At 47.3% G+C, this 27094-nt stretch overlaps 2 protein-coding genes across 6 annotated transcripts; one reads left to right on the top strand and one right to left on the bottom strand.

Annotated features, from left to right (window-relative positions):
* Positions 1 to 473: 473 nt before the first annotated feature.
* Positions 474 to 14435, top strand: LOC1270722 (protein strawberry notch). 4 transcript variants are annotated; one of them, XM_061655062.1, is made up of 13 exons: positions 474 to 1223; positions 2943 to 3102; positions 5345 to 5722; positions 6528 to 6806; positions 8527 to 8741; positions 8838 to 8928; positions 9004 to 9389; positions 9468 to 9874; positions 9953 to 10106; positions 10180 to 12070; positions 12145 to 12283; positions 12895 to 13261; positions 13327 to 14435. In XM_061655062.1, the coding sequence occupies exons 1-13, from the start codon at positions 1212 to 1214 to the stop codon at positions 13570 to 13572; spliced, it is 4725 nt and encodes a 1574-aa protein (XP_061511046.1). In that variant the 5' UTR covers positions 474 to 1211; the 3' UTR covers positions 13573 to 14435. The 4 variants fall into 4 exon arrangements, with proteins under 4 accessions (XP_061511046.1, XP_061511050.1, XP_061511049.1 ...); XM_061655066.1 differs by lacking the exon at positions 6528 to 6806 and having other exon boundaries at positions 475 to 1223; XM_061655065.1 differs by lacking the exons at positions 474 to 1223; positions 2943 to 3102 and adding an exon at positions 4916 to 5202.
* A 57-nt stretch (positions 14436 to 14492) lies between these two features.
* On the bottom strand, positions 14493 to 16284 carry LOC1270724 (protein GUCD1). Of its 2 annotated transcripts, none has more exons than XM_061655098.1 (7): positions 15981 to 16284; positions 15733 to 15841; positions 15482 to 15653; positions 15283 to 15406; positions 15023 to 15210; positions 14853 to 14959; positions 14493 to 14776 (listed from the first exon to the last, which is right to left on the bottom strand). In XM_061655098.1, the coding sequence occupies exons 2-7, from the start codon at positions 15737 to 15739 to the stop codon at positions 14682 to 14684; spliced, it is 693 nt and encodes a 230-aa protein (XP_061511082.1). In that variant the 5' UTR covers positions 15740 to 15841; positions 15981 to 16284; the 3' UTR covers positions 14493 to 14681. The 2 variants fall into 2 exon arrangements, with proteins under 2 accessions (XP_061511082.1, XP_061511081.1); XM_061655097.1 differs by having other exon boundaries at positions 15733 to 15884; positions 15981 to 16216.
* Positions 16285 to 27094: the final 10810 nt, after the last annotated feature.

The following is a 27094-nucleotide window of genomic DNA, read 5'->3' as shown; positions in this document are numbered from 1 at the left end:
TTTCAACTCCGGAGTCGATTCCGATTCCGGACCCGTTTCCGATTCCGGAACCGATTCCGGAGCCAATTCCTGAGTCGATTCCGGAAATTTATTCTGGAGCCGATACCGGAGAGCCGATTTCGGAGCTACTACCCGGAATCGATTCCAGAAAACTTTGGAGCTGGCCGGAACCGATTCTGACAAATGCTTCATTCTTCCCATCACTAGAATGTAGCTTCTCGGGTTTGCTATTGTTATTCCGAAACCTATTGTTGGCAAGAAATTTCGAATGAAAAAAGGCTCTTCTCTTCAAGAGTGGAAAATTTTTCTCAAATCATTAAAATTAGATTTTAGATTTCAATTTCAAATAACGTGTAGTGCACCTTTTTTGCACGCTACTGTACGTGAGCGATGGTGCGTGAGTATTCAACCCGACAGTGTAAGCAAAGAAACGTCAGCCAAAATGTCATCCAACGAGGAGGGCGCGCACACATGGTCAGCAAACCTTCGCCTCCCTTGCGGTGCCGCTCTAGTTTCCTGCGAGCACACAGCGAAGGCGACTGCCCGTGCAAGAACGTACCAACCAATATACTCGCCAGCCCTTTCCGGAACGCTTCCGGAACGAACGTGCGTAACGATTGTGTGTGTGTGTGTGTGCGCGCGAGGGGTAAGGAGTTTGTGTTCCGTTGCGGTTCGGCGTTACAAGGGGACAGTGTCTCCGCACCGGTACTACGACACTCTCACACACACAGGCCGCAGTGCAAAAGCGGAGGGGGGCTTGATGACCCCGACAGTCTCTACTCCCTGATTGTTTGGTAACATCCAAGTGTGCTGTGTGTGCGGGAAGTGGATTGCGAAAATTTGCCGTGCGTTGTGATCCAGGCAGGCCGCACCGTACTTTCATGTGGCCTGTGGTGCGGAAAAGCGAATTTGTCGTCGCAAGTCGTGTTTGCTAAACCAGTCGCCTGCCGTTGCGGCATAAGGTGGTGTGCAGCCTTTCCCCTGCTCGGGGTGGTTCCGGACGGTGCAGATGTGAGCTCGTGATAGGAATAGTGCATTTGTGTGCGGATTCAAGTGATCGGGAAGAGAGAAAAAAATAACAAGGTTTACAGGGAGAAATACTGTTCCATCCACCCAATCCACCAAACGTTAGTGGCGGAATTTGCTTGCAAAAAAGCGACAGTGAAAGGAAAAAAACCGACCGAAGGAAGCAGCAGCAGCAGGAAGCAGCTATGAATCGGATGGTAATTTTTTGTTTTGGTTTTTACACATCCTTGCCAAGCAGTGTCATCATCACATATCCACTTCCCCCGCCCTGTCTGGGTGTAGCGCCTTTCAACGCTGCTGTCAGTTTCAGCAGCTCATGACCGGCAAGTTTTCGGGAGGATTTCGGGAGCGTGCAAAAACAGTGGCAGACAACATCCCTCCTTGCCAGTATTAATCCCGTGTATTGCAGAAGTTGCCGTGCACGTTAGCAATTACAAAAACATGCAATCGGGGGTCAGAATAAAACAGAGCCCCCGGCTGGAGGAAGAGAAAATGCATAACATAACCAACAACATAAAAAAGAGGCCCGTAGCGAAGGGGGCGAGACGGCGAATGTCATATTTTGACAGAACAACATGCTGCTGGTAGGGGTGGGGGACGAGCGGAGGCTCAATATTCGTGGACAGATTGGGCCGGCATGTTCGCAACCCAGCCGTGCTCGCTATCCTGGAATGTCCTTGGTGAATTATTGGTCTGTTTCGGGTAAATTGTACATAGAGCATTAGGAAAAGGACTTTTGCATGAGGATGGGTGTGGCTTTTATGCTATCGATTTGAGGGGATAACGATTGGAATAGGAACTCCCGGCCACCAAGACGAATTAAGTAGGAGGAAAGCTGACACAATAAGCAGCTCTTATTTCGCAAGCAGTAGGATTTATGTTGATGATTAGTGCAAAGGCGCAACTAAGTAGGGATAGATTAACGACAGGAACATATTGCTGTTATTTCGTGTCGCATGCTGAAAAAAAAGATAAAAAGACCTGAAAACTTTTTTTGTAAAATAAGGACACTTTTAAGACAAATCTGGCAACGAAAAGGGAAGGTTTTGCGTTTCCCTCGTGTGCCGCTCGCGCCATCTCCACCACCACCACACAATCATCACAACGTGCTCGAAAACACGTGGAGCCGACAGTAAACAGGTTGCGCAGCATGCCATGCCATGTGGTTTTTGTTGCCTTGCTTTTGGTACACATTTTTGGGGTGGTTTTTCTTCTTCTTCCCCTCCGTTCTTCTTTTTCGATGATGAATGGCAATGCCGGTAGCGGCTAAATCGCATCGATCGCCATGTGGTGGGAAGATCAGGGGGTCTGGTTTAATCATTTTTGGATAATTTAGTTTTTTTTTTGTATTGCTTCTGTAACGTTATCTTTGGCAAATGCTTAACGTAAAAATAAACATCTTAATTTCTATAATTTTATTAAACTTTCATTATTTCATCTTTTTTTTTTAATATTTTAATCATAAATAAATCGCTTTGGAGCGTTTCTATTATTATCTAAATGTTTGATCTGTGCACATAAAAAATAAATATTGTTTGGATACTTTCCCTCGAACTCAAAATATGTGATAAAAGGAACAGAAATGAGCATTTTCAAGAGAAGAATTACAATTTGTACATTCGAATAATATTAGCTAAATTGAATCCTCCGATAATATATCGTATATTTAATTAACTATCTAATCGAGTTAGCCTGGGGTAAGATTGTACCGTCGTAGGAAATTCCTTGGAGAATTTGAATCGCGGGAACGCGGGAACAATTAATTATTTAATGAGCAATGTGCTGCTGCACAATAGTCTTTCGCTAGCGAAATTTTACTTATTTCCCATTTAAACGGCTTTTAATGTCCTTCCGTTGTCGCTGATAAGTAATAATTTAAACTTGTCCCCCCCCTCTTTCGTTGGGCTGTTTTGCAGGCTATGAAGAAATCCTCCTACGGCATGGAGGAAGACGACGATGACGAGGAGGAGGAAGCCGACGAGAAGGTTGGTGGTAGTCGCGGCGGCGGCGGCGGCGGCGATTCTACCGATTCCGACTTTGACGACGACGAAGATCCGGACGAGATTGAAGTACCAGGTAAATATATACTTAAAGCCAACCCATGCCAGTAGAACCCCGTGCGCGGGGGCAGTCGCCAGTAAATGGCTGCCATGACTGGGAGGTTTTGCTGACAAATGCTTGCCCGGCGGAGGATGGTAATGGTAATGATCTGCTTTTTGTTCGCGATTTCCGCGTAGTGACGAGTAAATAATATTCAAGATTTTCGGACCCGATCAGGAGGCAGCAGCATTTGACATGAGGGAGATAAAGGCCTTGGTCGAACCAAAGAGGCAACCAGCCGATCCTGCAGCGGCATTTAATTGTATATGTACATCCCGTGGTGAAACGGGGTTGTTGCTTTGATGGATGCAGGCACAGGGGCAGGCTGAGAAGCGAAAAAGCAGGCCCGGGGGTGTTGGAAGATACAAATCTCAAATCAGCTCGCTAATACGAGCTAATAACTAACCAGGTCCGACCTGCGAATCAACGAAGCCCCCCGGGGGGCCGAGTTGTAGGTCTTGTGGATTTGTCCTGGGCTGCCCAGTGCATATGATGCATTCATGCAGCCGAACAGCCACATCCGCCCGTCCGCCTGCTGTATACGGCGCGGACTTGACCGGTGCAACGTTTCGGGCCACCCAAATTATCTCCTTCAGCCCCACACGTTCTTATGTATATATTATTATCCACCAGAACGCACCCACACACACACACACACACACACAAACAAGCAGTCATAGGAGAATCGATTCAATTTTGTACTGCACCTCCCCTTCCAAACCATCCATCTCCAAATCCATGCAGGACATCGTCAAGTAGGGGACCGCGACCCATCCGATGCTGTCCGAAACGCCGCGCTGGTTGCTGTGGCGGATCGGTTTGGCGAATTTCTCACGAACAACAAAAACCCCTTTCCATCCCCCCCCCCCCAACACACACACACACACACACGCACACAGGTCGGAGGGCGACGATGAAGACGACGTTCCAAGAAACTGGAAGGGTTCGTCGCCACCGCCACCTGTGCGGGAGCGTCTTCGCAACAAACAACCCGAACGCGAATGCCGAACAACCCCTTTCGGTAAAAGATTCCCACCCCGTGCAGTCCCGTCCCTGTCCTGTGTACTAACCCCCTTTCTAAACTTTCCTACCACCCTCGCACCCTGTTCTTTGCATAATGTAGGCATCAATTTCTTGCTTTAAAGTTTCCCGTAGTGCGCGCTGTCGCTCTCTCTCTCCGTCCCACGCTCATGCCTAGAGGAGGGGGTGGCCACCACCACAACGGCCCTCCGTTTCTCCTGGTAGGTTGGGCTGCTTGTCGTTTTGCTAGAAGAAGCAGCAGCAGTTTGGGCAGAATGAGGTTGGGAAGGGTGAGATTAGTAAGGGGTAAGGAGAAAGTTTCCCTCATTCCCGCCTCCCTTCCCACACCCTTCTCCCCCCCCCCCCCTTTGCTTAGGCTATAGAGGAATTGTGTTCGCGATTCTAGCACCACCCACTGGGCGTCCGCCCGCACTCACCCATCCACCCACAATCCACCCGCTGGATCGTCCTGTGTCGACCGTTTTCCGTTCAAAACGATGATTGAGTCCTGCGTGTGTATCCGCGGACCATCATCCCTGTGGTGGGTGGTGGGTGGGTTGGGTGGGGTAAGCAATAACGCTGCCGCTAAGACGTGAAGCATCCCACCTCCTCCCTCCCACCCCCGGTTCTAATTGTGGCTCTATGACTCGCGCGCTGATGTTTGTGTGTTTATGTGTGTGTGTGTTTTTGTGTGTGTGCCACATTCTGGCTCTAACGGCTTGGTCGGTCGGTAAAGGGTTGGTTCGTTATTTGTGCGTTCGTCAGTTGAATTATTAGCTCGCATGTGTCAGGACGCGCGCGCGAAAGGCTCTCCCGGGTTCGTCGTTTACCATCGCACCGCACCAAGTTTTGCATCTCTCGCTCTCTCTCTCTCGCTCACACTCTCTCCCCCGCGTCCGTTTTGGCTTTTGACCGACCGAGCCTAAAATTATCGATCTGCTGTTCCGTGCTGTTTGTTTGCTCCGCGCTGGTTTCGGGGGCAGTGCAAGAAGACGCTGCTAGCAAGACGCTGAACCAGGGAAGGTTCGAAAACGGTTGACAACCACAGCCACCAAGGTATTCGCGATGTCGGTTTCCGGTGTGTGTGTGCCAATGTTACCTTTAATTCCTGTTTCAAAATATTCGTTATTTTATTTGCTGTTTTTTTGTTGTTGTTTTCTAATACAAACTGTCTTTGCTCTTTCATCTTTTTCTTCAGGCGGCGGCAAAGATCTGGCCACGGTTGCTACGCTGACGAAAAAGTACAAAACGGAAGCGGCAGCAGGCACATCGACCGTCGCGGGCACCGGATTCGGCATGGCAGCAACCGGCATTAGCAGCAAAAGCGATGCAAAGCAGCAGCAGCAGCAGCAACCGGGTCAGAAGGTGCAGCCAGCGCCGCCGGTTCTGAACAAGCTGGCCGGCGGTAACTTTATCATTAAGCAACCCTCCAAAGATTCGATAGCGGGCGTGATGATGGCGAGCGGCGGTGGTTTGATCGCGGGCAACCGTACGGCAGGCGCCATCGGCACCGCCATGAAGCCAACGGGCGGCTCGCGATTGACCGGACCGGTCGGTACCGGCACGGGGGGCAGTGGTGAGTAGTGTAATCGTTCACAGAATCTTAGTATATTAAGGGGGGGTTGCCTGTTGTGTGCCGGCGGCACAAGGGCGGAAAAGAAAGGCGGCTCATGGAAGTGACGTCACTTGAGCGCATTAATAAGACCGCATGCTCTACCAACCACAGGGTCAAATTTCCCGCCAAAAGAAAAGCGTTTTGTAGCAGGAAAGACTCAACATCCTTTCCTGTTTTACTGCATTAATCTTGTTTGGCGATTGGAAATGTTGCCCCCAGGGTTGCCGCGATGTCTTAGGTTGGTTGGTGCTTGAAGAAGATGCTCTAGCCATGCTCTTTTCAACGCCTCCCTTGCTTGCTCCTCGCTAACTTGCCTTTTTGTCTTTTGTCTCTTGTTCTCTTCCACCCGCACTGTCCGGTTCCATATTCCTTATCAAATATCTGCCACCCTTTCTCCGCTTCCGCACGCCGCCGCGCCGTTTGCCTGGAATCTGGATGCGGAAATAACGCGCCAACCGGACATCTAATGTCTTGTACACGCTGCTGCTCGCTTGTGTGCGTGTATTGGTGTGTTGGTACATAAATCCTAATCACCTTCTTCACCCGCACTTTACGCGATACATTCCCCCCCACCCCACCTCTGCTTCCGTTGCATAAATTATTTGTGTCCTGCGCTGCTTCGGTGCAACTTGGGGATGTTTCTCCCTCATCCCTTCCAATCATTCCCCTCCCGCATCTGTCCGACATGATTCCGTATGAAATTATTTACTTCCGCGGTCCGATTTTCCGGCATCGATCTTGTGTGTCCGTGTGTGTGTCGATGCAGCGTCGGCGACAGTTGCTTCTACTGCTACTGCACCGTGTCCATCTTCGTCGACCGGCGGTGGTAACCGTTGGGTTGGGTTGGGTGGCGAAGGTCCCAGCGGTAGCAGCAAACCGATCGGGAAGGCAACGGCAGCGATGATGACGACGGGGACGACGTCGATGGTGACGACAACAGCAGCAGCACCGCCGATCACCGGCACGGTACCCCCGGGAGCGACCAGCATACTGGGCGGGCTGGGCAGCTACTATCCGCCCGGCATTGCCACTCTGCTGGCGCAGAGTAAGTTACCGCCGCCACCGGCCACCACCAGTGGCGCCCGTTTGCGGCAGTAGTGCGGCGGCGGCAGCCAAATGGTTCTGCTTTTTTTCTTTTCCTGAGCTGTGTTTTTTGCGTTTGATGTCCGATTTTTGGTTTCGTTTCATTCCTTCCCTTTTTGGTAAGGTAACATAGGATATTTTACATTGATTTGTTATCGTTTTCTTCCTGAAGCGCATGTAGTGTCTATCATTGCAATGTCTTCTGTTGGTTAGTTGCATGCTTTGGCAGAAATCAGTTTATTTGGTTACTAATTTCTTCATTTTGAATTTGAGACGTTTATAAGTTACAGTGAACCCTCTCTTATTTGAGAGGCGATGGGACTGTCGAATAAGAGGGGTTTTCAAATTACAGAGGTTGAAAGTGAATGAAAGGTCCATACAAGACAAGAAAGAGACAGAACATTTAGTATGCAGCCTTAACTGTTGCTATAGGAAACTGCGAACAGAATCGCTAATTTGAGCATACATCTTTCAATAACCATGGCAACACCATACTCAAATAAGAGGGATACAGATTTCAGAGGTTTTCCAAATTAGAGGGACAAAAATGTACTGGAAATCAAGGGACTGTGCAAAATGTTCAAATAAGAGAGGTTTTTCAAATTGGAGAGGTGTCAAATAAGAGAGGGTTCACTGTATTTTATCAACTAGAAAATTTCATTTTGCTTTTGATGTATGGTTCTTCTCAGTAATGAATGACAAGATCCGTGTCTTCTTCTTCTTCTTCTTCATTGGCACAACAATCGTTGTCGGTCAGTCAAAAGCTTGCTTGTACCACTTGTGGGCTTGGGCTTGGCTTTTCATGACTTATTGGTTTTTCCCCCCATAGCAGGGTAGTTCAGTCAGGTCCTACACACGCATGGAGACACGGTCCGTTCAGGGGTTGAACTCATTACGGTTATGTTGTTAAGTCGTTCAAGTTGACGACTGTACCACCTGGCCGGCCCAATTATTGAGATATATTGGGGAAATATAACCTGCGGCGTTGCATGGTGCTATGGGAATATTGATATAATCAGATTGGATACTATCGATCGAAATTGTTCCACTTCAAAATACATAAATCTGCGACATTTATTAAAAATTCATTTATCCCGTACAGTGCAAAAAAATGGAAATAATTTGACAGATTTGAAACCCACTTGTGCCTCTGTAATGGATAATTTGTGTAATTGAATTCAAATTGTTGCTGATGGAGCTTACTAATCGGTCCGCTGGGGCAAGGGAAAATAGACGTCAGCTTCTATGTGCTTGTGCAGATGTTAATCTCTGCAAATATCTCTGGTATATAATTAGATGGAATTGTGATTGGGTTCTTGTCGCGTTTCGCTTCATCCAATGTGTTCCTGGTTCGGAGCATATCTATTGCATATAAGACATTTGCAGTACATTGACATGTCGTATTTCCTTTGTTGGATCATTGCTAGAGTTGTGTTTGGCTAGGTCTCAAGACATTCAGGACATTTCTATTCGTCTCTGGAAGACTTATTTACTTATTCGGTTTCGTCTCGTTTGTGTTTCCAGCCATATATTATTTTCGTATTTATGCTTGATGTTTATAGTGTTAAGTTATTTCGTTTATAATTAATTATCCTTTTTTTATTAGTGTTTTGCGGCTACTTATAATTGCATAATTAAACTTCTTTAACGTGATTTTCTTTTTCGCACTCTGCTATCCTCAGTGGAAATGTCTGGCCTTGGAGGGTACGGTGGCAACTCATCGATAGGCGGCGGCGGTAGCAGCGGTGCGATCGGCTCCGACAGCGTGAACAAAATTATGACAAACCAGCTCATGCTGCAAAACCTGCAGGCGATGCTGGTGGCCAATCCGCACTACCTAACCAGCGGCATACCGACGCAACTGCTCTCGCAAATGGTGATGGCAGATCCTAGCAAGGTACTATTAAAAGAATTGATGCTGAATTTATACCAAAAAAAACCTCCAAAGCGTCTCTGATGTGAAGAATATTAATTTTAACCGTTTTTTTGCCAGCTACAACTCAACCAAATGCCCGAAGAGGAGGAAGCGGAAGATGAAGAGATGGGTGTGGCGGAAACGTACGCCGAATATTGGCCGGCAAAGCGTAAGTAGGAATAATCAAATTTTGTGCTAATTTGTTTTTAATGTTTTTTTCTTCTCTCTCATTCCCTTTTCACAGTGAAAATTGGCAAAAAGCATCCGGACCCGGTAGTGGAAACGGCCTCCCTATCATCGGTCGAACCGAGTGACGTCTACTATCAGCTGTCGATTCCGCCCGAAACGATCAACGGTGGGTTGCTGAGCGCCCTTCAGCTCGAGTCGATAACGTACGCGAGCCAGGCACACGCCCACCTACTGCCGGACGGGACGAGGGCCGGCTTCCTGATCGGGGACGGAGCGGGTGTCGGCAAGGGTCGTACAATCGCCGGCATCATCTACGAGAACTATCTGAAGGGGCGCAAAAAGTCGATCTGGATATCGGTGTCGAACGATCTGCGGTACGATGCGGAGCGCGATTTGCGCGACATTGGAGCCGGCAAGATTGAGGTGCTTGCTCTTAACAAGGTAAGATTGGACGCCGAAAAAAAAGTAATTCCTTAATCTGCGATTACTAATTGGACTGTATTTTTCCCTCTCCCACAGCTTAAGTACGCCAAAATCAACTCCACGGTCAACCACAACGTGAAGAAGGGCGTCATCTTTGGCACGTACTCGGCCCTGATCGGGGAGTCGCAGAGCACGGCTGGGAAGTACAAGTCGCGGCTGAAGCAGCTGCTGCAGTGGTGCGGGCCCGACTTTGACGGTGTGATCGTGTTCGACGAGTGCCACAAGGCGAAGAACCTTTGCCCGGTGGGCTCGAGCAAGCCGACGAAAACGGGCCTGACCGCGCTGGAGCTGCAGAACAAGCTGCCGAAGGCGCGGGTCGTGTACGCTTCTGCCACCGGCGCATCGGAACCGCGCAACATGGCGTACATGGTGCGGTTGGGCATCTGGGGCCAGGGGACACCGTTTCCGTCCTTTAACGATTTTATACAGGCGGTAGAGAAGCGGTAGGTGCTGATTGATTGTGGTGATTGATTTTTATTATTTTTCACTCATTGGCGGTTGCTGTTTTTTTTTCTCCACAGTGGCGTTGGAGCGATGGAGATCGTTGCGATGGACATGAAGCAGCGTGGCATGTACATTGCGCGCCAGCTAAGCTTCCACGGGGTGACGTTCAAGATCGAGGAGGTGCCACTGACGAAGGACTTTAAGCAGGTGTACGATGCGTCAGTGGAGCTGGTAATTATTGCGTTTATTTTGCAAACTTGTCCAACAATTAACTGTTTCCCCCCGAATTTCTTCTCCTCCGCAGTGGGTGGAGGCGATGCAAAAGTTTACCGAAGCGGCAGAACTGATCGATGCCGAGAGCCGCATGAAGAAGACGATGTGGGGCCAGTTCTGGTCGGCGCATCAGCGCTTCTTCAAGTATCTCTGCATCGCCTCGAAGGTGAACCACGCGGTGAAGGTTGCGCGGGAAGCCATCAAGTATGGCAAGTGTGTGGTGATCGGGTTGCAGTCGACCGGCGAGGCTCGCACGCTGGAGCAGCTCGAGCGGGACGATGGCGAGCTGAGCGATTTCGTGTCGACGGCAAAGGGTGTGCTGCAGTCGCTGGTGGAGAAACACTTCCCCGCACCGGACCGGAGTCGGATCAATCGGTTGCTGGGGCTGGCGGACGGTCGCACACAGCTCGACAGTATACTGCAAGATATTGCCCGCAGCAAGGCGACGGCACCCGCGTCCGGAGGGACGGCTCTCGGGGATGCGAAGCGAAAGCGAGCCGGAGCCGCCAGTAAGACGGCGGGCGTGCCAAAGACCAAGCGCTCGAGAAACAACGGTTCGTCAGACGATGAAGGCTCGTCGTCGGACGCATCGTCGACCGCCTCATCGCCCCGTCGCTCGAACGAATCCGACTTCCAGCCGTCCGACAGCGAGCCGGAGGAAAGCGACAACGACCACTACGACAGTGCGGCGAGCCAGAGCGACGAGTACAATCCGTTCTTCACCGGGTCGGGCAGCGACGACGACGATCCGTGGGTGAGCAGCAAAACGAAGTCATCCTCCTCCACGAGCAAGGTGAAGTCGAAAGGCAAGAGCAAACCACAGGCGACAACGGCGGCAGCGACTGTTTCGTCCGCCGCAGCGCTAGCGCTGGGCACGGGGCGGAAGAAACCGATCAGCACGCAGGACAAAATACAGGCCCACCTGACGAAGAAGCAGACCGACACGAAACCGACCACCATCCAGTCGAGCAATGGCTTCTCGATCCAGCTGGCGGGCGGTCCACCGCCGAAGGACGCGATCGAGCGCGCCTGCCAGATGAAGGACGAGCTGCTGGCGAAGATTGAACGGTTGGGCGACCGGCTGCCGGCCAACACGCTCGACCAGCTGATCGACGAGCTCGGTGGGCCGGAAAATGTGGCCGAAATGACGGGCCGGAAGGGGCGCGTCGTGCAGAACGACGACGGTTCGATACAGTACGAGTCGCGGTCGGAGCAGGACGTGCCGCTCGAGACGCTCAACATTACCGAGAAGCAGCGGTTCATGGACGGGTCGAAGGATGTGGCCATCATCTCGGAGGCGGCCTCGAGCGGCATCTCGCTGCAGAGCGACCGGCGGGTGCGGAATCAGCGGCGGCGCGTCCACATCACGCTCGAGCTGCCGTGGTCGGCCGACCGGGCCATCCAGCAGTTCGGCCGTACGCACCGTTCCAACCAGGTCAATGCACCCGAGTACATGTTCCTTATCTCCGATCTGGCCGGCGAGCGGCGGTTCGCCTCGACTGTGGCTAAGCGGCTGGAATCGCTCGGTGCGCTTACGCACGGTGACCGGCGGGCGACGGAAACGCGCGACCTGTCCCAGTTCAACATCGACAACAAGTACGGCCGGACGGCGCTCGAGTCGGTGATGAAGACGATCATGGGGTACGAGTCGCCGATCGTGCCACCGCCCGCCGACTATCGGGGCGACTTTTTCAAGGACGTGGCGGGGGCGCTAGTGGGCGTCGGGCTGATCGTGAACAGCGAGCAGATGCCGGGCGTCCTGAGCCTCGACAAGGACTACAACAACATCTCCAAGTTCCTGAACCGCATCCTCGGCATGCCGGTCGAGCTGCAGAACCGGCTGTTCAAGTACTTTACCGACACGCTGGAGGCTACGATCGAGCAGGCGAAAAAGCGGGGCCGGTTCGATCTCGGGATATTGGGTGCGTATGACCCAGCCATATGGTTAGTAAGCTCTAGCAGAGGAATAATGGTGTCGATTTGTCTCGTTCTACAGATCTTGGTGCAGCGGGAGAGAACGTCACGCGCATCAAGCTGATTCGGTTCGCGCGCAAGCACGCGACTGGCATTGCGCCAACCGAGCTGCACGTGGTGAAGGTGGAGCGTGGCATGATTTGGCAGGAAGCGATCGACAAGTAAGGGCGTAAACTTTGTAAAACTCTTTTTAGTAGCAATTAGTGATGGAGCTCGATTCCTATTCCGTTTTTGGAATCAATTCCGGAGCCGATTCCGATTCTGGAATCGATGCCGATTCAAGAGCGGATTTCGATTTCGGAAACGATACAGATTCCGGAACCGAAACCGTTATTGACTCCGGAATCGATGCCGACTTCGGAACCGATACTTACTCCGGAACCGATATCGATAACGGAACCGATATCGATAACGAAACCGATATCGATTCCGGAACCGATATCGATACCGGAACCGCTACCGATTCCAGAACCGATACCGATTCCGGAACTAATAACGATTCCGGAACCGATACCGATTACGGAACCGATTCCGATTTCGGAACCGATACCGATTACGGAAACGATTCTGATTCCGAAGCTGATTCCGGACCCGATTCCGGAACCGATTCTGATTCCAATGCTTATTCTGGAGTCAATTCCAGAGCCGATTCCGGAATAGATTCCAGAAAATTTAAGACCTAGTCCGAATCGATTCCGACGAAAACTTCATTTTTCCCATTACTAGTAACGATCAAATGAAAATATATTTTTGTACCTTCTCTCATTTGTAGGTGGTCCGAGCTTGGTGGTGAAAAGGAAGGCTTCTACATCTCGCAGCATCCGCGCAACGGCAAGTACAACGTGGTGCTGGCGATCGAGATCGAAAATCCGGCTAAGAAGAAGGCACTAACGGCCGGCGGGGGGGCCAGCGAGTTGAAGGGCAAGAAGGAAGCGATCCTGTTCCAGATCTACCACCCGAACACGGGCCTCCAGTTTAAGCACGAGACGCTGGCCGAGCTGGAGAAGAAGTACAAGAAGGTGCTCAGCACCGAGGCGGAACCGCACTGGACGCAGCTGTACGATGCGTCGATAAACACCTGCTCGCACAGCTACTGGAAGGGCCAGTGCCGGAACGTGTCGCTCGGTCACGAATGTGAGGTAATGTGGTTCATGTGGCTCTCTCGGTGAACCTTTATTAAACCGTTTTCTTTACACCATTACAGATTGGTTTGCGGCGACGTACGTACAGTGTGCTGTCCGGCTCGGTACTCGCGGTCTGGGCGCGGGTCGAGAACAGTCTGGCCGCCCGCATCGGCAACCAGTCCCGGCTGCAGGTGATTCGGCTGAAGACGAAGGAAGGCGTCAAGATTGTCGGTACGCTCATTCCAAAGAACTGCGTCGAGCAGCTGGTCAAAGATCTGGCCAGCGATTCGGAGAAGGTGGACGAGGTGATCTTTGACGAACAGTAGAGCAGGAGGTCCCGATCGAAGTAGGGTTTGGCCGCATCCCGGTACATGTTCTTTTTGTTGTTATTTGACAAAACTTCACACCCTCCACGATATGCGAGAGGAAAAGGTTCCTACACAAACGGCACGACTATTGTATAGGCGGTTCGCGCGGTACTGATTTTGGGGTTCGATTGAACCCGAGCCCGATTAGAAGATTTTCCTTACACTTAAGAACGTTTATCGGACGGACTCCTGACCAACTTATTCATCATCCCCTCTCTCTGGAAAGCTGTGACGTGCGATGGTGTACGTCTTTAAACGAGAACACAAGATCCCTGACAAAGGTGTCGTGATAAAAGTAGATCGATCGCAAAGAACGACATTCAAACGATTGAGAGAGAGAGCGAGAGAGATGCTTAGTCACGATAGCGTGTTTTATTCCTCCCGGTAGCACTTATCGGTTTAGCTTTTTGTTTGTTTTTTTTTTTGTTTCGTCCTTAGAGAGACTGTCCTTCGAAGAAGAACCCATGTTTGTTGTAAAGTTTGTGTACAAATTATCTCTTAGTTAACGGATCCATCATCGCCCCCCCCCTTCACGCCGATACTTTTAACTTACAAACCCCCCCGAGAGTCAGCGTCGTGTGCGTGTCGAAGGCGTTGCGGTGTTTCGTTTTAATTTCGGGGACGTTTCTTCCGCCGGGACTGCCGCCGCACGCACACGTGTTTGGCGTGTTTTGCTTTAATACTTTAACGTACGTTACGCCGGCTCTCTCCCCCCATCCCCCCTTCGTCACTTCTAGGGAGCGTGGGTAGAGCGAGATATTTCTCCCGTCATTTCGGAAGGATAGCAAAATAAACAGGATTTAGAGAAGTCATACATACAACCGGAAGGATTTTACGACTTGGCTTAGAGAAAGAAAGAGATGGGAAGGTGGGAAACGTGTGTTGTGAGTGTTTCTAAACGAAGTAAAATTTTATAGAGACGTGTAAATGGTACATAAAACAAAAAAATAATATTTGTCAACAATTGCTGCGCGTTGCGTTGCAGACTAGAACAGGTTTCCAGTTTTTAGCCCGATCGTCTGCAAAAACCGCTCGACCGCTGGTGGTGGGTGTTGGTGTGTATGTTGTCATGTTGGTTTGTCATACAGTAGAATAATATCCTCATCCGTGCCGTTCGCTTTGCGGGCCTTGTCCAATGCTTGATACGGAATGTAGCATACCCCTGAGAAACATAAAAAAAAAAAAAAAATTAAGATGCATAAAAGACTCGTGCAAACCCGCTCTCCCGCTTTACTTACTGTCTTTGCAGGCAGGATTGCGATACATAAACTTTTGCAGCTTTTTATTATACCCGCACAGCACTATGTAGTGTCCCATGTAGCTCGGGGTAATGCTTAGGCAGGAGCTGCAAAGGAAGCCACGCTTTAGTTACTGTTCACGCATACAATCTAGCAGGCCTTGCGCTTACCGTATTTCGCAAGGCAGCTTGTTGAACTTGCACAGATCGCAGTACAGCAGGGAGGCACTGATGAGCAGTATGATGTTGCCGTACGTGCCGAGATGGTCGATCAGGAAGCGATAGTTGACGGTGCACTGCCGCACATCGACCCCGTTCTGCTCGGCGTAGCGGAATTTGTTATTTACCCTCAGCATATCCTACGGTGTTGGGAAAGATAAGCAACTCGCTGTACGCGTACGCAACCACACATATTGAGAAAAGCCGCTTACCAGCGTGTAGGATTTGTAGTAATCGTTAACGCGATGGTTCGGGTTCGCACCGATCGTTTTCGTGAGGTACCGGTGCGGGACATTGAAGTCCTTCAAAACGTAACACAAATCAATTGTCCATGTGCTGAAGTGAGCAATTTTAAATGTGAAATTATCTCAACACACACGCACACAAAAAGGGGCTAGCTGTGTGACCTACCTTTTGCCAAACTGACCCTCGTCGCAGATCTGCTGAAACTGGGACAGAAAGGTTTGCCGCTGCCGACGGTCCAAAACCATTAAAATGCATGCCAGCCCACAGTCCCAGTCGTACCGTTGCGTAAAATGCACAATCGGATTTTCGAGAATGTCCGGAATGTAGCTCGGTATGTCTGGAAAGTGATAGAAAGTGATAGTGAAGGCCACCTGCCATCGGAATCGAAACCGTTTTTGGATATATGGACGCGTTACCTTCCATCGTGAAGCGCACTATCAAACTGGCTGGGAGGCTTATCTGGCTTGCGTCCCGTCAGCGGTAACGTTGCTCACCGTAGTACTGCGGTCGCGATAAAGATTGGCCCTGGGAGGATTGAGGAGACAGCGAGTTCGATAAGCGAGAAGGGCTGTTGTTATCGCGCGATATCGATATTGAAATCGAACTCGTGGTGTCGAATTTCACATCCTCACACTACTGGCGCATCAATATCTCTCACACATACCTGAGGAAGGTGTTCGAAGACGCTGGTCGCTGGTGAGATGGTGGTTTGCCAGCTGGCAGTATGTGTGTGCATTATGGTTGCGTGAATGCGTAACGATTACATTGGAACAGTTGCAGCTAATGGAACATGATTTTTGTTTGGTTTTTCTCTGGCGAGCTGCTTGGGAGCAATGAATCAACAATATGGGTGATTCTAGTTGGATTCTGTTTGTTTTCATATCCACTGTCAACATTCACCATTAGAAAGCTGTCAAAGTTCGGCTTTTTCGCTGAAAGGCTCTTCGGGACTGCTCGAACGAAAGGTAGCTGCACGAATAAGGGTGGAAGTTTAACGGAAAATCTTTCATACATTTAAATTACTCACAATATTGCGTTCTTGGGGTAAAGTTAGTAGAAAACGAGTCTTTTAATAGCGAATAATTTGATTGAGACAGACATGTATGACATCGAATGGCTGTAGAAGTTGTAACGTTCAAATTCCATCGTTCGAGCAGCAGTGCTGCCAGTGCAATTTGAATTAGCACGTGGTCAGAGTAGGATTTTGAATTTTGTTCCTACTGAGTGGCATAAATTCTTCCTTTTCCTTGATTGTTTTGTGATATTTTAAAGCATAAAGGAAATAACTGAATGTCCTTATTGTTATTTATTATTATATCATTTTTATACTTGTCAAAAATAAGTTTACATCGTTATAATGTAGCGCATCTCTTCAGGCTGGCTACCAACCTGTCGTTCTAAAGCCGTGTGAAAGTAGTTGACCTCAAAGAACGCGATGTCGCGATGGAACAATATTGAACCTTTATAGTACCAGTTCTCTCATAAGTCACTAAGACATGTACCCTATCCATCTGACGGCTCGTCAGAAAAAAATCCTCTAAGCCGCGTTTGAGAGGATGATGCTCAGAAGGACCTTTGGCACCGTATGCATGAACCGATACAACAACGAGCTATACGAGATGTAGGCGACCTCGCTGTCATGCAGCGTCTCAAGCTCGACATGCTTCGACGCTGCTCGACAACAAAAAAGAGGCTTAATACCAGGAAGGACATTCCAGAGATTAAGTCCAACACATCATCCTTTGGGTTATGATTTGTAGTCTCATCCTCAGCAAGGAACGTTTAAGCTCGATAAATCCAACCATTTTTAAACTTAGTCAATCGAAAGACGCATACGAAGACATTTTCCTTCTCTCTTTCTCTCTCTCTCTCTGCAAGGTTTGTAAATGTATCTCCAGTCGATTTACAGTTTTTTTTCTTCAGAATCTCACATCGAACCTGCGGCCGCTACCCCATCCGATGATAGTTGATGAATCGTTTCACTTACACTCGCCATCGCAGATTGCGAAGCGAACCACCGGACCGCAGATATCGTTTCCGGAGCACGGTGAGCAGCGGACAGCATCAGCAGCAGCAGCACTAAGAAACTCCCCAAGACAACGTGCCCGACCGTTCGTGACAGAAGAGCGGCAGCCGCCCTTAAGAAAGGCTGACCCGACGCCACACGATTGTGGCGACGTGTATATAAAAATAAATTGATTCCGTTGTTTTGCCGTAACTTTACGTCGTGTGAAGCAATTATTTTATTGGTTTTAGTTGTCGCTTACCCGTCGACCAAACGGTTGAGCCAATTCGTTCCCCAATGTGTGTGTGTGTATCAGCTGTGTGTGCCCGGGGCCGGGCTTCCGCTACGTGTGGAAAGAGCGTCCACTTCCGCTCCACTATCGCGGCGCACCGGTCGATGTGCGACTTCTTGTGGCGCCAGGGCGAATGTTGCTGAGATGGTTTGATTCAATTTCCTGTCGCTGGCCGACATCGGAAGCACTCGCTCCTGGTCCTTCCCGCCGCGTGGCGTGGCTCACCGGTTCAACGATCAAGTCTCTGAATCCGTCCCGCTTGGAAACTGGACTGGAGACGGTCGTAACCGGGCCCTGGTTGAGGATGTCGCATGTTTGCAGTTTTGCCACTCGCCGTCGTGCCATGGCTGGAATTGATTTTGCCCGTCGTTGTGGCACATTTTGTCAATCCACCCGCCCCCAACCGACCGCAAGCACTTCCTGGCGTTGCCACACACCACACCGTCTGATCTGTTTGCGGCGTGAAAACAAAATCAATTTAAAGCCCGTCGCTCCCCTTTCAGTCGCTTGCTGCGGGCACGACTCGTGCACTCAATAAAAACAATATCTTTATCTCGACCGATGCCATTACACGGGTGAATTTATCTATTTTTGATAGACACTGGCACTGGTGTGGTTGAGGGTAATGGTGGGACAATGGCTTTGGATCAGCTTCCAACCAGGTTGGCACACACACACTCGCACACATCGAAGATTGGTAAGGGATAAACGGTAATAGGTATAACTATTGCAATGGTGCAATAAATTCGAAAATGCATAAATTACACCAACAGCAAATAGCGTAAATAATGGAGCTTTTTTTAGATTCCTGTGCGGTTAATATTGCGGAGGGAGAGAACAAAGTACGTTGGGCACTTAAAAAACCAAAATAACGGCCATTGAGCATTTGTAAATGGTTTACTCAATTGGTTACAGGCCTACTTTGATTGAATTTAGAAATGTGCCAATATTATATAGGATTTACGCGTGATGTTATGCAATATCGCTCAATATAATTTGATTAAGAGTGATTTAAAAGCGGTAACATTTCCATAAGTTTTGCTATTCCCATTCATTTGTTACAAGTTTCATTGAATTTTTATCCACGAACAGTAAAGAAGCAGAAACGATTTCACCATAGCACAGATACTGAAAACTCAATTGATTGGCATTTTGCATACCTTTAGGCGCTTCCTCGGACAACACGATTGCAGCTCCAGCGAAACTACCAGAAACCCTTTTTTAAACTGTTAAATATTGAATCTGCCAATCCCGTTTTTCCGGCAATGGGCAGCAAATCGCCATAATCGGTGATCCCGTGTTCCGCCTCCATTCATTTGCTATTCCATTGCAGTTCCATTCCATTCCGGGTAGCGCTATTTACAGCGGAAGTCATGCGGGGGACACCGGAGATCGCTCCCTGTCCCATTCACGCCCGCTGAGCTGTGCATGTGCATCCGAACTCATAACTATCGAAATTGATTAAATATTTCATGTTTTTCATGAGCGAACCGGAATGTGAAACTTTGACCATGTCACGTTTTCGCCGGATTAATTGCTCCCGGTGAGTAGTGGAAAGATTTTGCCAAACCCATCTGCCGGTTTTGCCCCGGTTCCGAGAATAAACACGGTGTTCCCGATAGTTCCGACTACTGCTACTACTGCTACCATGAGTTTGCTTTTTTTTGCTGTTGGTTAGCTTAATTTTCCCTTATGAAAAGTTTCCACCGGAAGTGGAATGAATACTTTATATTTCCCTGGGAAGGGAATTTCTCTCTCTCTGTGATTGAGCTTCTATGTTAGGAAATGCAAGATTAGAGGTATGGGAATAAGGGGGGAAAAGGTATATAAAAACTTTCGGAAAACTAAATCACTAACCGTCTGTACCGGTTGTGGGAATGCAGTTTGTAAAAATAAATGCAACAACAACAAGAGAAACATATTTTCTGTGCATCCCGCATTGATTGTGGAGCTCGATAAGAACTCCCATTCGAATATGAACGTTCCCCATCGGTCCCTATTTTAAAAATAACGGAATGATGCATTGAGTACCAGGACTTTTGAATGCCGACTGACGAAAAGCCATTTCGACGGCACAGCGCTCGATATTTAATTGATACGATTTGCATAATTTATTGAAATTTATTTGTAAATTCTAATTAGCAAACACTACTAATATCCCATTGCAGCGTGTCCAATTGGATAGGCATGTGTATATCTCCGTGTGTGTGTGGGAGGTGTTTGAATAATAATTGGACCCATTCCCAAGGGGGGTGTACATAGGGATGATGTATGGCTTACACTTCAACACCGCGTCGCCTCGGAACGGATCATCCGCCGCTCGTTACAGGGGGGGGGGGGGCACACAAAATGTTTTCATCCCCTTTTTTGTGTATGTATGAATGTTGTTACCTCCACTACCGTCCGGTCTGCTTTTATGGCAAAAGCAGATTAAATGTATTAGAGAAGAAACGTGGGAAAAGGGGAGGTTTGATCCGGGTGTCGGCTTAAAAATGGCGACCAGTTTTCCAATTTAATTAATTCTGCGAGATTGTAATTAACTGTCCCACCCGTACCCCGTGGGGAAAATTGGACGCATTGGAGTGTAGGAGGATTTGTACTGGCCGTTTAGAATGGGGATTTTCTCCGCGTTTATGTTCGGTGTTTGGTGCATTTGTAAGAAACTGGATCTTAATGTGTATTGGGTATCGTTTTAAAATCGAAAGAGCAAGGTCGTTGCCGCATGACATCAATATTGGACAGGCAATTCCGACACATAAGAAAATGCTAGGAAATAGAGGGTTTGCTAATCAACAAAACCAATTATATGGCAGATGATCTGGAGCTTTGTCTGAATATCAGGTCCTTTATAAGCATCTTAGTATCTACCCAAATAGGCAGCTCGAACTCCATAGCTGATTTAATGAAAAATCGTTCCAATGTCGATACTTGGTGAAACCATTAAGCTTTTTAACAAGCACAAGGTACTCTTTGGAGCTTTATGGCTGATTAGCACTATGTGTAGGGTTGACGATGGAACTTTCAGGCTTGCTAAGAACCTATGCCGGTCTGGTGGTACAGTCGTCAACTCGAACGACTTAACAACATGCCCGTCATGGGTTCAAGCCCCGAATAGACCGTGCCCCCATACGTAGGACTGACTATCCTGCTACGGTAACAAAAAGTCACTGGAAGCCAAGCCCACTTCACTAGTGGGTACAGGCAGGCCTTGACCGGCAGCGGTTGTTGTGCCATAAGAAGAAGAAGAAGAAGAAGAACCTATACCGAACTTGGTGGAACTATATAGCTTTATAATTCATGACATGCTTGAAAATAAAACACACAGAAAAATAATTCACTGCAATGAAACAAAAGGAAGCGGCTTAAGCGCTATTTAGAAGGACCTCCTGGAACTTTAGTGCTGGTTATCTACCGAAGTAGGCGAATTCAAGCAGTGATCTTTAATTTGCCAAAATTGGCTGCTTAAGCAGTGTTGGCTATTTGGGTAGTGTTGAGTGATTCTATGAGTATCCAAAATGGGACATTGCAGATTTAAGAATATTATAGAGACTCGTCCAAGAATATCCTAACACCACGGATAGACGGTCCGAACAGAAACCGAATCGTATTCCACTTTGTATAGGCCAATGTATGTTCCATATCAGATTAGTAGGTATCATATTAGATTACAATTAGAATATAAAAAGATTCATGAAGCTCAAGATCTCCTTACACACCGGTTGGGACCATTTCGGTAACTTTTCATTGTTGATTCATTTGAATGAATCAAACCAACCGATTGACATATTAATTTAATTTAAAGTCTAAAACAATGAATAAAGCCTTCCATTAGTGGTTCAAAAGGGTCCTACACAAGAACTGAAGACATGCAGTAACCACGAGTACTTCGTCACATCCTCAAGAAGTACACGACACTGTACAATACAATGTATAACTTGTCTTAAGTTCATCAGCAATATTTAAAAAAAAATCTCAACAATTTTACTGATTAAAAACCAACCGACTTGGCATTAAAAATTGCTCAAAAACAAGATTTCAGATAGCTCTTGCTGGTCGTTTTTAAATAAAATTCTCTCTCTCTCTCTCTTCAATCTATGTTCAAACAATTCCGAGTAAAATCGCAACGCAGACACTTTTTCAACAGTCTAAGCGAGAAGAGTGATCAACAGTTGATGCAAAGCTGCTTAGACAGACATCTATCTTTCGGAAAACTAAATCACTAACCGTCTGTACATCTATCCGGTTGTCTTCGCTGAAGCTGAGCCTTGAACGCCTTGTTTGCAGTAACCGTATTTGCATAAGAACATCGCAGTCTTAGCGTGTAGAGCTTGCAACAACAGCGCATTGATAGCCGGGCTTTTGCCACCCTCTGCCAAGGGCAAACCGAGCGGTCCGGACAGCAATTGTGCTAAGTGGCAATTGACTTTGAACAACTATTTTCCCTTTTCCATTCGAATGTAATCGTTCGGCTTGCTGTCTGTCAGCGAAAAAGGCGCAATCACATTGCGAACTGACGCCGGAGCTTTGCTGCTGCCAAAGGTGCTACCGTGCTTGTTGTGTTTCCAGGTTCCACTTCGCTCCCGTTGCATTTCGGTGCCCGATCTAATCAATGGAAAAAGGGAAATTTACCCCCCATTGCCCCATGCCGGAGCGGAGCGGCCGTACCTTTACCTTCTGGAAATTCATCAAAAGGATTCCTCCGGTGGTTAGTTTTTTTGCCGCAGTGTGTGTGTGTGTGCAGTTAGTTCATGTTTCAACCCGTGTTCAAGCATGTGCAGCGGCGGTGGAGTGTGTGCTGTCCTTCAAACTTTCGGTTACATTCTCGGAGGAATAAGTGCAACAGAATGTATCGTTTCGTGGAGGGTTATCCACTTTGATCATTTTGCACATGGCTTCAAGCTGGACGTGCCGGTTTGAAAGATTAATGTGTTGATTTTCTTCCAAAGAAGCGTTCCGATGTTAGTAAGCTGTGTCAAATGTAGTGGAGCAAAGCAAACTTAAATTCATTTGGAAAAGGTTTTAAAATCTGTGAAGTTTTAGATAATCATTTTCACAGTAAAATTAAGAAAAAGGATAACAATATATCAATATATAAATAAAAATTAAGCCTTTTGCTCGTAATAAATCCTCAACGACCTGCACCTTGCTTCATCGCTGCAACATATCGCTCCGATGCAACAGATGAGAAGACTTTTCCCCTTCTCACAGCTTCTGAGAGCGTTCGTCGCCTACTGAGACGAATGCTACACGTTTTCCCCTCTTTGCTGGCACGTGTTGGGAAAATGGCAGCTTGCGTTTCCGCATCGTGTCCGTACGTTCTCTCCACTCGGCATGATACTCTTCGTGCGATTGCACTTCCTTTTCCCCTCAGTTGGTTGGAGCGTCGACAGGCGCATGTACAAACAAATCTCCCCTTTCGTCGTCCAAAATCCACTTACTGGCGACCGGTATACCGTGATCCTTCGAAGGATATGATCCGTTCTTATCAGAAATCATCGTGTATCAATAATCGTCTGGCTTTAGTACATAAAAATTAACGTGTTTTCTCCCCCCCCCCCTTCCCACCAAATGGCCGACTCATTCCCTCGAACTTGCCGAAAAGTTACACTAACAAGCTTTGTCACTTATTATCCCGTCTAGATTGTGTTGTTATGAGCCGCCGAATGAGGGCGCAGATAATCCCCACCCACCCCTTATAATGTCACCCGTGTGTGTATTTGTGATGATGATGGTTAGTGAGCGTGACCTTCGCATGGACAAATGGTACGCTTTTCCAAGAAGAGTAGCCGGATCAACAACGGCTGCTGGTGGTGTTGCTGCTGCTGCTGCTGCTGTTCGCTTCGCTTGACCTCATTAAGTTCGTTACAGGCGCTGATGCTGGTGCGCGCACCGGCTTCCACCCAATACAGACACTTTAATTAATACTGACAATAATTGCACCAAACATCCATCCATCGCGGGGGTAACACATTCGGCTAACTGCCCTGTCGGCCGTGCTGGGCTGCGACTTTGGTGTCGCAGCTGTGCAGCAGCACCAGCAGCAGTAACGTTTGATTAAAGAAATGAATCTTGGGTCGAACGGGAGCGGTATACGACAATCATATGAGTAGCGATTTTCTGGCAGTGTCTTCGGGCGGGTTACGATAAAGAAGGGTGTGCCATTTTCTAGAATATTTATTTTGATAGCTTCAAGCAAACACAACGCTGCCAGTTTAGGGTTTTCATGGTTGGCAATCATTTTGTTTAAACTATCACACACCGTCCAGTAAGTTTAAGACTATCGTAAAATTTCTGATTCCTTCACCAAGCCGGTATGTTTGAATTCGACTTATTTACTCTTCTTCTTTTATACGAATTTTAGATTCTTGAACATTATTATATTACATTACTCCAACATTTCAGTGTATCTACTGCTACGATTCGCTTTTTTCCACTCAGCGACTCTTCAAATATTTTCGACGACTATTCGACTCAGTCATTGAGGCCCTTCACGATTCTAGTCAGTTTTTTGTACGGAGTTTGACAGTTGGAGGCTGAAATCATGTAAACACTCCAACTACAAAACAACTACAAAACCACACATAAAACTAGCCTGCAATTTTCAGTCTAGATTATTCTAGCCTCAAAGCTAGAATTAGATTCGAGTACCTGCTCGAAACTGGCAAAACAAGGTGATGTTTACACTTATCCCAAGGTGCATTAAAGAAATCTGGTGATGGAATCCAGAATCAAAGTCAGTTTTTTATATATATGTAGTCCAGGTGGTCTTTTTATAATCAAATTTCAATATAACTTGTTGACAGGATGGGTGAAAATTTTTGTTCAAACATGCTCTCTGGAGGCTTGACGAATATATAAAACACTCTTAAAATCATCATTCAGAAGCAGAAGCGATAAAAATCAGCCTTCTAAATTAATACACCTTGGGATAAGCCCACTTGTATATCATACTCACTTTGATAGCTGCTCGAAATCTGCTATACAATGCAAACAGCTAACAGGCTGAAATTTCAGCCTACCAACTTAAAACGGAAAGGACCCCATTAATAGACTCTGGTGCTGTTAAACCTTTTGATTCTTTGATTCTTTCATTTTTCGAATCGTCAAATAATCGAATCTTGAACATTTGGAACGATCAACTTTTCATTCTTTTTATTGTTTTATTGTCATCGAATCTTGGATTCTACCTCTCTTCGAATCAACTCTTCAAATCTTCAATTCTTTGACTCTTCAACTCTATAACTCCTAGACAATATTATTCTTCGAATATTATTCTTCGGCTCTGGTTTATCAAAATTTTGACTTTTCAGTCTATTACCTCTTCGACCCTTGTACTCAGCGAATATGAACGGGCTCAACTGATTTTTGACTTAGCGACTCTTGTTCTCTTCTTCTTCTTTGGCTCAACAACCGATGTCGGTCAAGGCCTGCCTGTACCCACTTGTGGGGTTGGCTTTCAGTGACTAATTGATTCCCCCCCCATAGCAGGATAGTCAGTCCTACGTATGGCGGCGCGGTCTATTTGGGGATTGAACCCATGACGGGCATGTTGTTAAGTCGTACGAGTTGACGACTGTACTACGAGACCGGCTCTTGTTCTCTTACTCTTCCTCTATTCGACTCGCCGATTTGAGTCTTCTACTCTTTGACTCTACTGATCTTTGACCCAAGGAATTTAGTCTCGTTTACTAGAAAGCTTTTGAATTTCGGCTCTTCAACTGTTTGACTCACTCATCTAAAGACTCATCAAAAATATTGAATTTGACTCACCACGTACAATTAGAGATACATTATTTTTATGTATAAGACGAATCACTCATCTTTTTTTATATATTTTTGAAGATAAATAACATTACGCTGAAAGTATACTTATCCTTTTCTATAACTAGTCCTCTTTACGCTGCGCTTTGACAGATGATATCTCAATTGTAAATAACACAAGCATAACACGCCGTTCCCACGGTTGAGTTGAGTGGGCCCCGGGTGCAGCAGCATTGCTTCTGCTGCTGCACCGAGTGCAATAAACTCAACAAAAGCTTTTTTACGGAGAGCTTTTATCACTGGGACAAGAATTCCCGGAGCAAAACGATCCATCCGAACAAAAAAAACACGCTCACACACACACACACACCCCCTCGAACCACAAACACCAGATACGTATCAAACGGCATGGGAGAGGGGCACGCTGCATCTCCGCACATTGGCTCCATAAATCCGAAAGCCCCATCGGAACAGACATTCCGGCCAGCAGCAACCCGGGCTGTGGGTCACATTCCACAGCTCCCGGGGTCCGGTTGTGTCTGTGTGTCGGTGTGTGTGTCTGTGCTTCTGGCTAATGGAATTTTTCCTACCGCATTCCGTGTGCCCAATGGTGCGGTTACCTACCGTTGGGGCATTTTCCCCGACAGCATACACAGCTCCTCCTCTCCACCTGCTGGTAGACGGACGCGTTCGGTGCGATTATGCAAGCACGAGCACATAAATAACGCATGGGCCCCCGGCACCACGGACGACGTCCCGCTGGGAACGAACGACCGATCGGACACGGGTACGGGACCTGTACAGTGATGCTTCTTGAAGCACAGAGCAGAGGGTGGGGGCAAAATAGCCCGCGGGCAGGATTAAATTGCAATCGATTGCAATCGAGACATGATCTTACCAGCACCAACGCGTACGAACGAGGGGTACGCTGGGATGAGTGGAACGGCACGACGGAAGGTGTGAAGTTGGCAGGCTACGCAACTGGGGGCTGCCAACGATGAGATTTCGCATGCCGCACAATCTGACGGGCCATTTTTTTCGATTAGGAAATTAATCGAAAGCGTACGCATCAACGGCATGGGAGAAAGAAAAGTGGCCCCGAGGGAAGGAGCTGGTTGGAATTAATCAAAATGAACAGAAGAAAGAAACATACAAATTATGGAACAAATGTACCTGTTTGATGTCGTTTTTATGTATTTTTTTAAATTTATTTGGATATAATTTAATTTATTAAATCCATTTGTTTAATGTAATTTGTTTGTTATTAATTGGAAATATTCATCTTTTGGATTGTATTCTATTGGATTAAATTATTATAATTATAATTTTATGTTGTTTACTTTTTTCATTGTCTCATTCCATTGTATTCAAAGTATATTGATTATAATATTTATATAAAGTCTTCTGATTGCTTTATGATTTTTTGTATTCATCAAACAAGATTAATAATTTGCCACTTCTCTGTGTATATCTGTTGTACTTATATTGTAAGTTTTGTCTTCTATTTTGAAAAATATTTATCAAACTTGTTGGCAAGTTTCTTTAAGTTCTTCCTATACTTTCATTTTTCCAACTACTTCTATATTATATGAAATCAATAAAAACTGCTTTGAAGTTCATCCCTTCAATGCTCTTAACAATTACTTGCGTGAACCAATCAAACCCATGCATTAAGCCGAACAGTAAATAAGGCAATCTCTTTAAAAGAAAGATCACCGCA

The sequence above is a fragment of the Anopheles gambiae genome, chromosome 3 (assembly GCF_943734735.2).
Source record: "Anopheles gambiae chromosome 3, idAnoGambNW_F1_1, whole genome shotgun sequence".
In the NCBI taxonomy this organism is placed as follows: Eukaryota; Metazoa; Arthropoda; class Insecta; order Diptera; family Culicidae; genus Anopheles; species Anopheles gambiae.
Note: the sequence above shows the minus strand (reverse complement) of the source record. Positions and strands in the feature narration are given on the sequence as shown.

Excerpts from the sequence above, each read along its gene's own strand:
- LOC1270722 (XM_061655062.1), top strand. Across the intron at positions 3,103-5,344 it reads GGACGAGATTGAAGTACCAG|GCGGCGGCAAAGATCTGGCC; the intron begins GTAAATATATAC and ends CTTTTTCTTCAG. Across the intron at positions 5,723-6,527 it reads TACCGGCACGGGGGGCAGTG|CGTCGGCGACAGTTGCTTCT; the intron begins GTGAGTAGTGTA and ends GTGTCGATGCAG.
- LOC1270724 (XM_061655098.1), bottom strand. Across the intron at positions 15,211-15,282 it reads ACTACAAATCCTACACGCTG|GATATGCTGAGGGTAAATAA; the intron begins GTAAGCGGCTTT and ends CCAACACCGTAG. Across the intron at positions 14,960-15,022 it reads AAGCTGCCTTGCGAAATACG|CTCCTGCCTAAGCATTACCC; the intron begins GTAAGCGCAAGG and ends CTTCCTTTGCAG.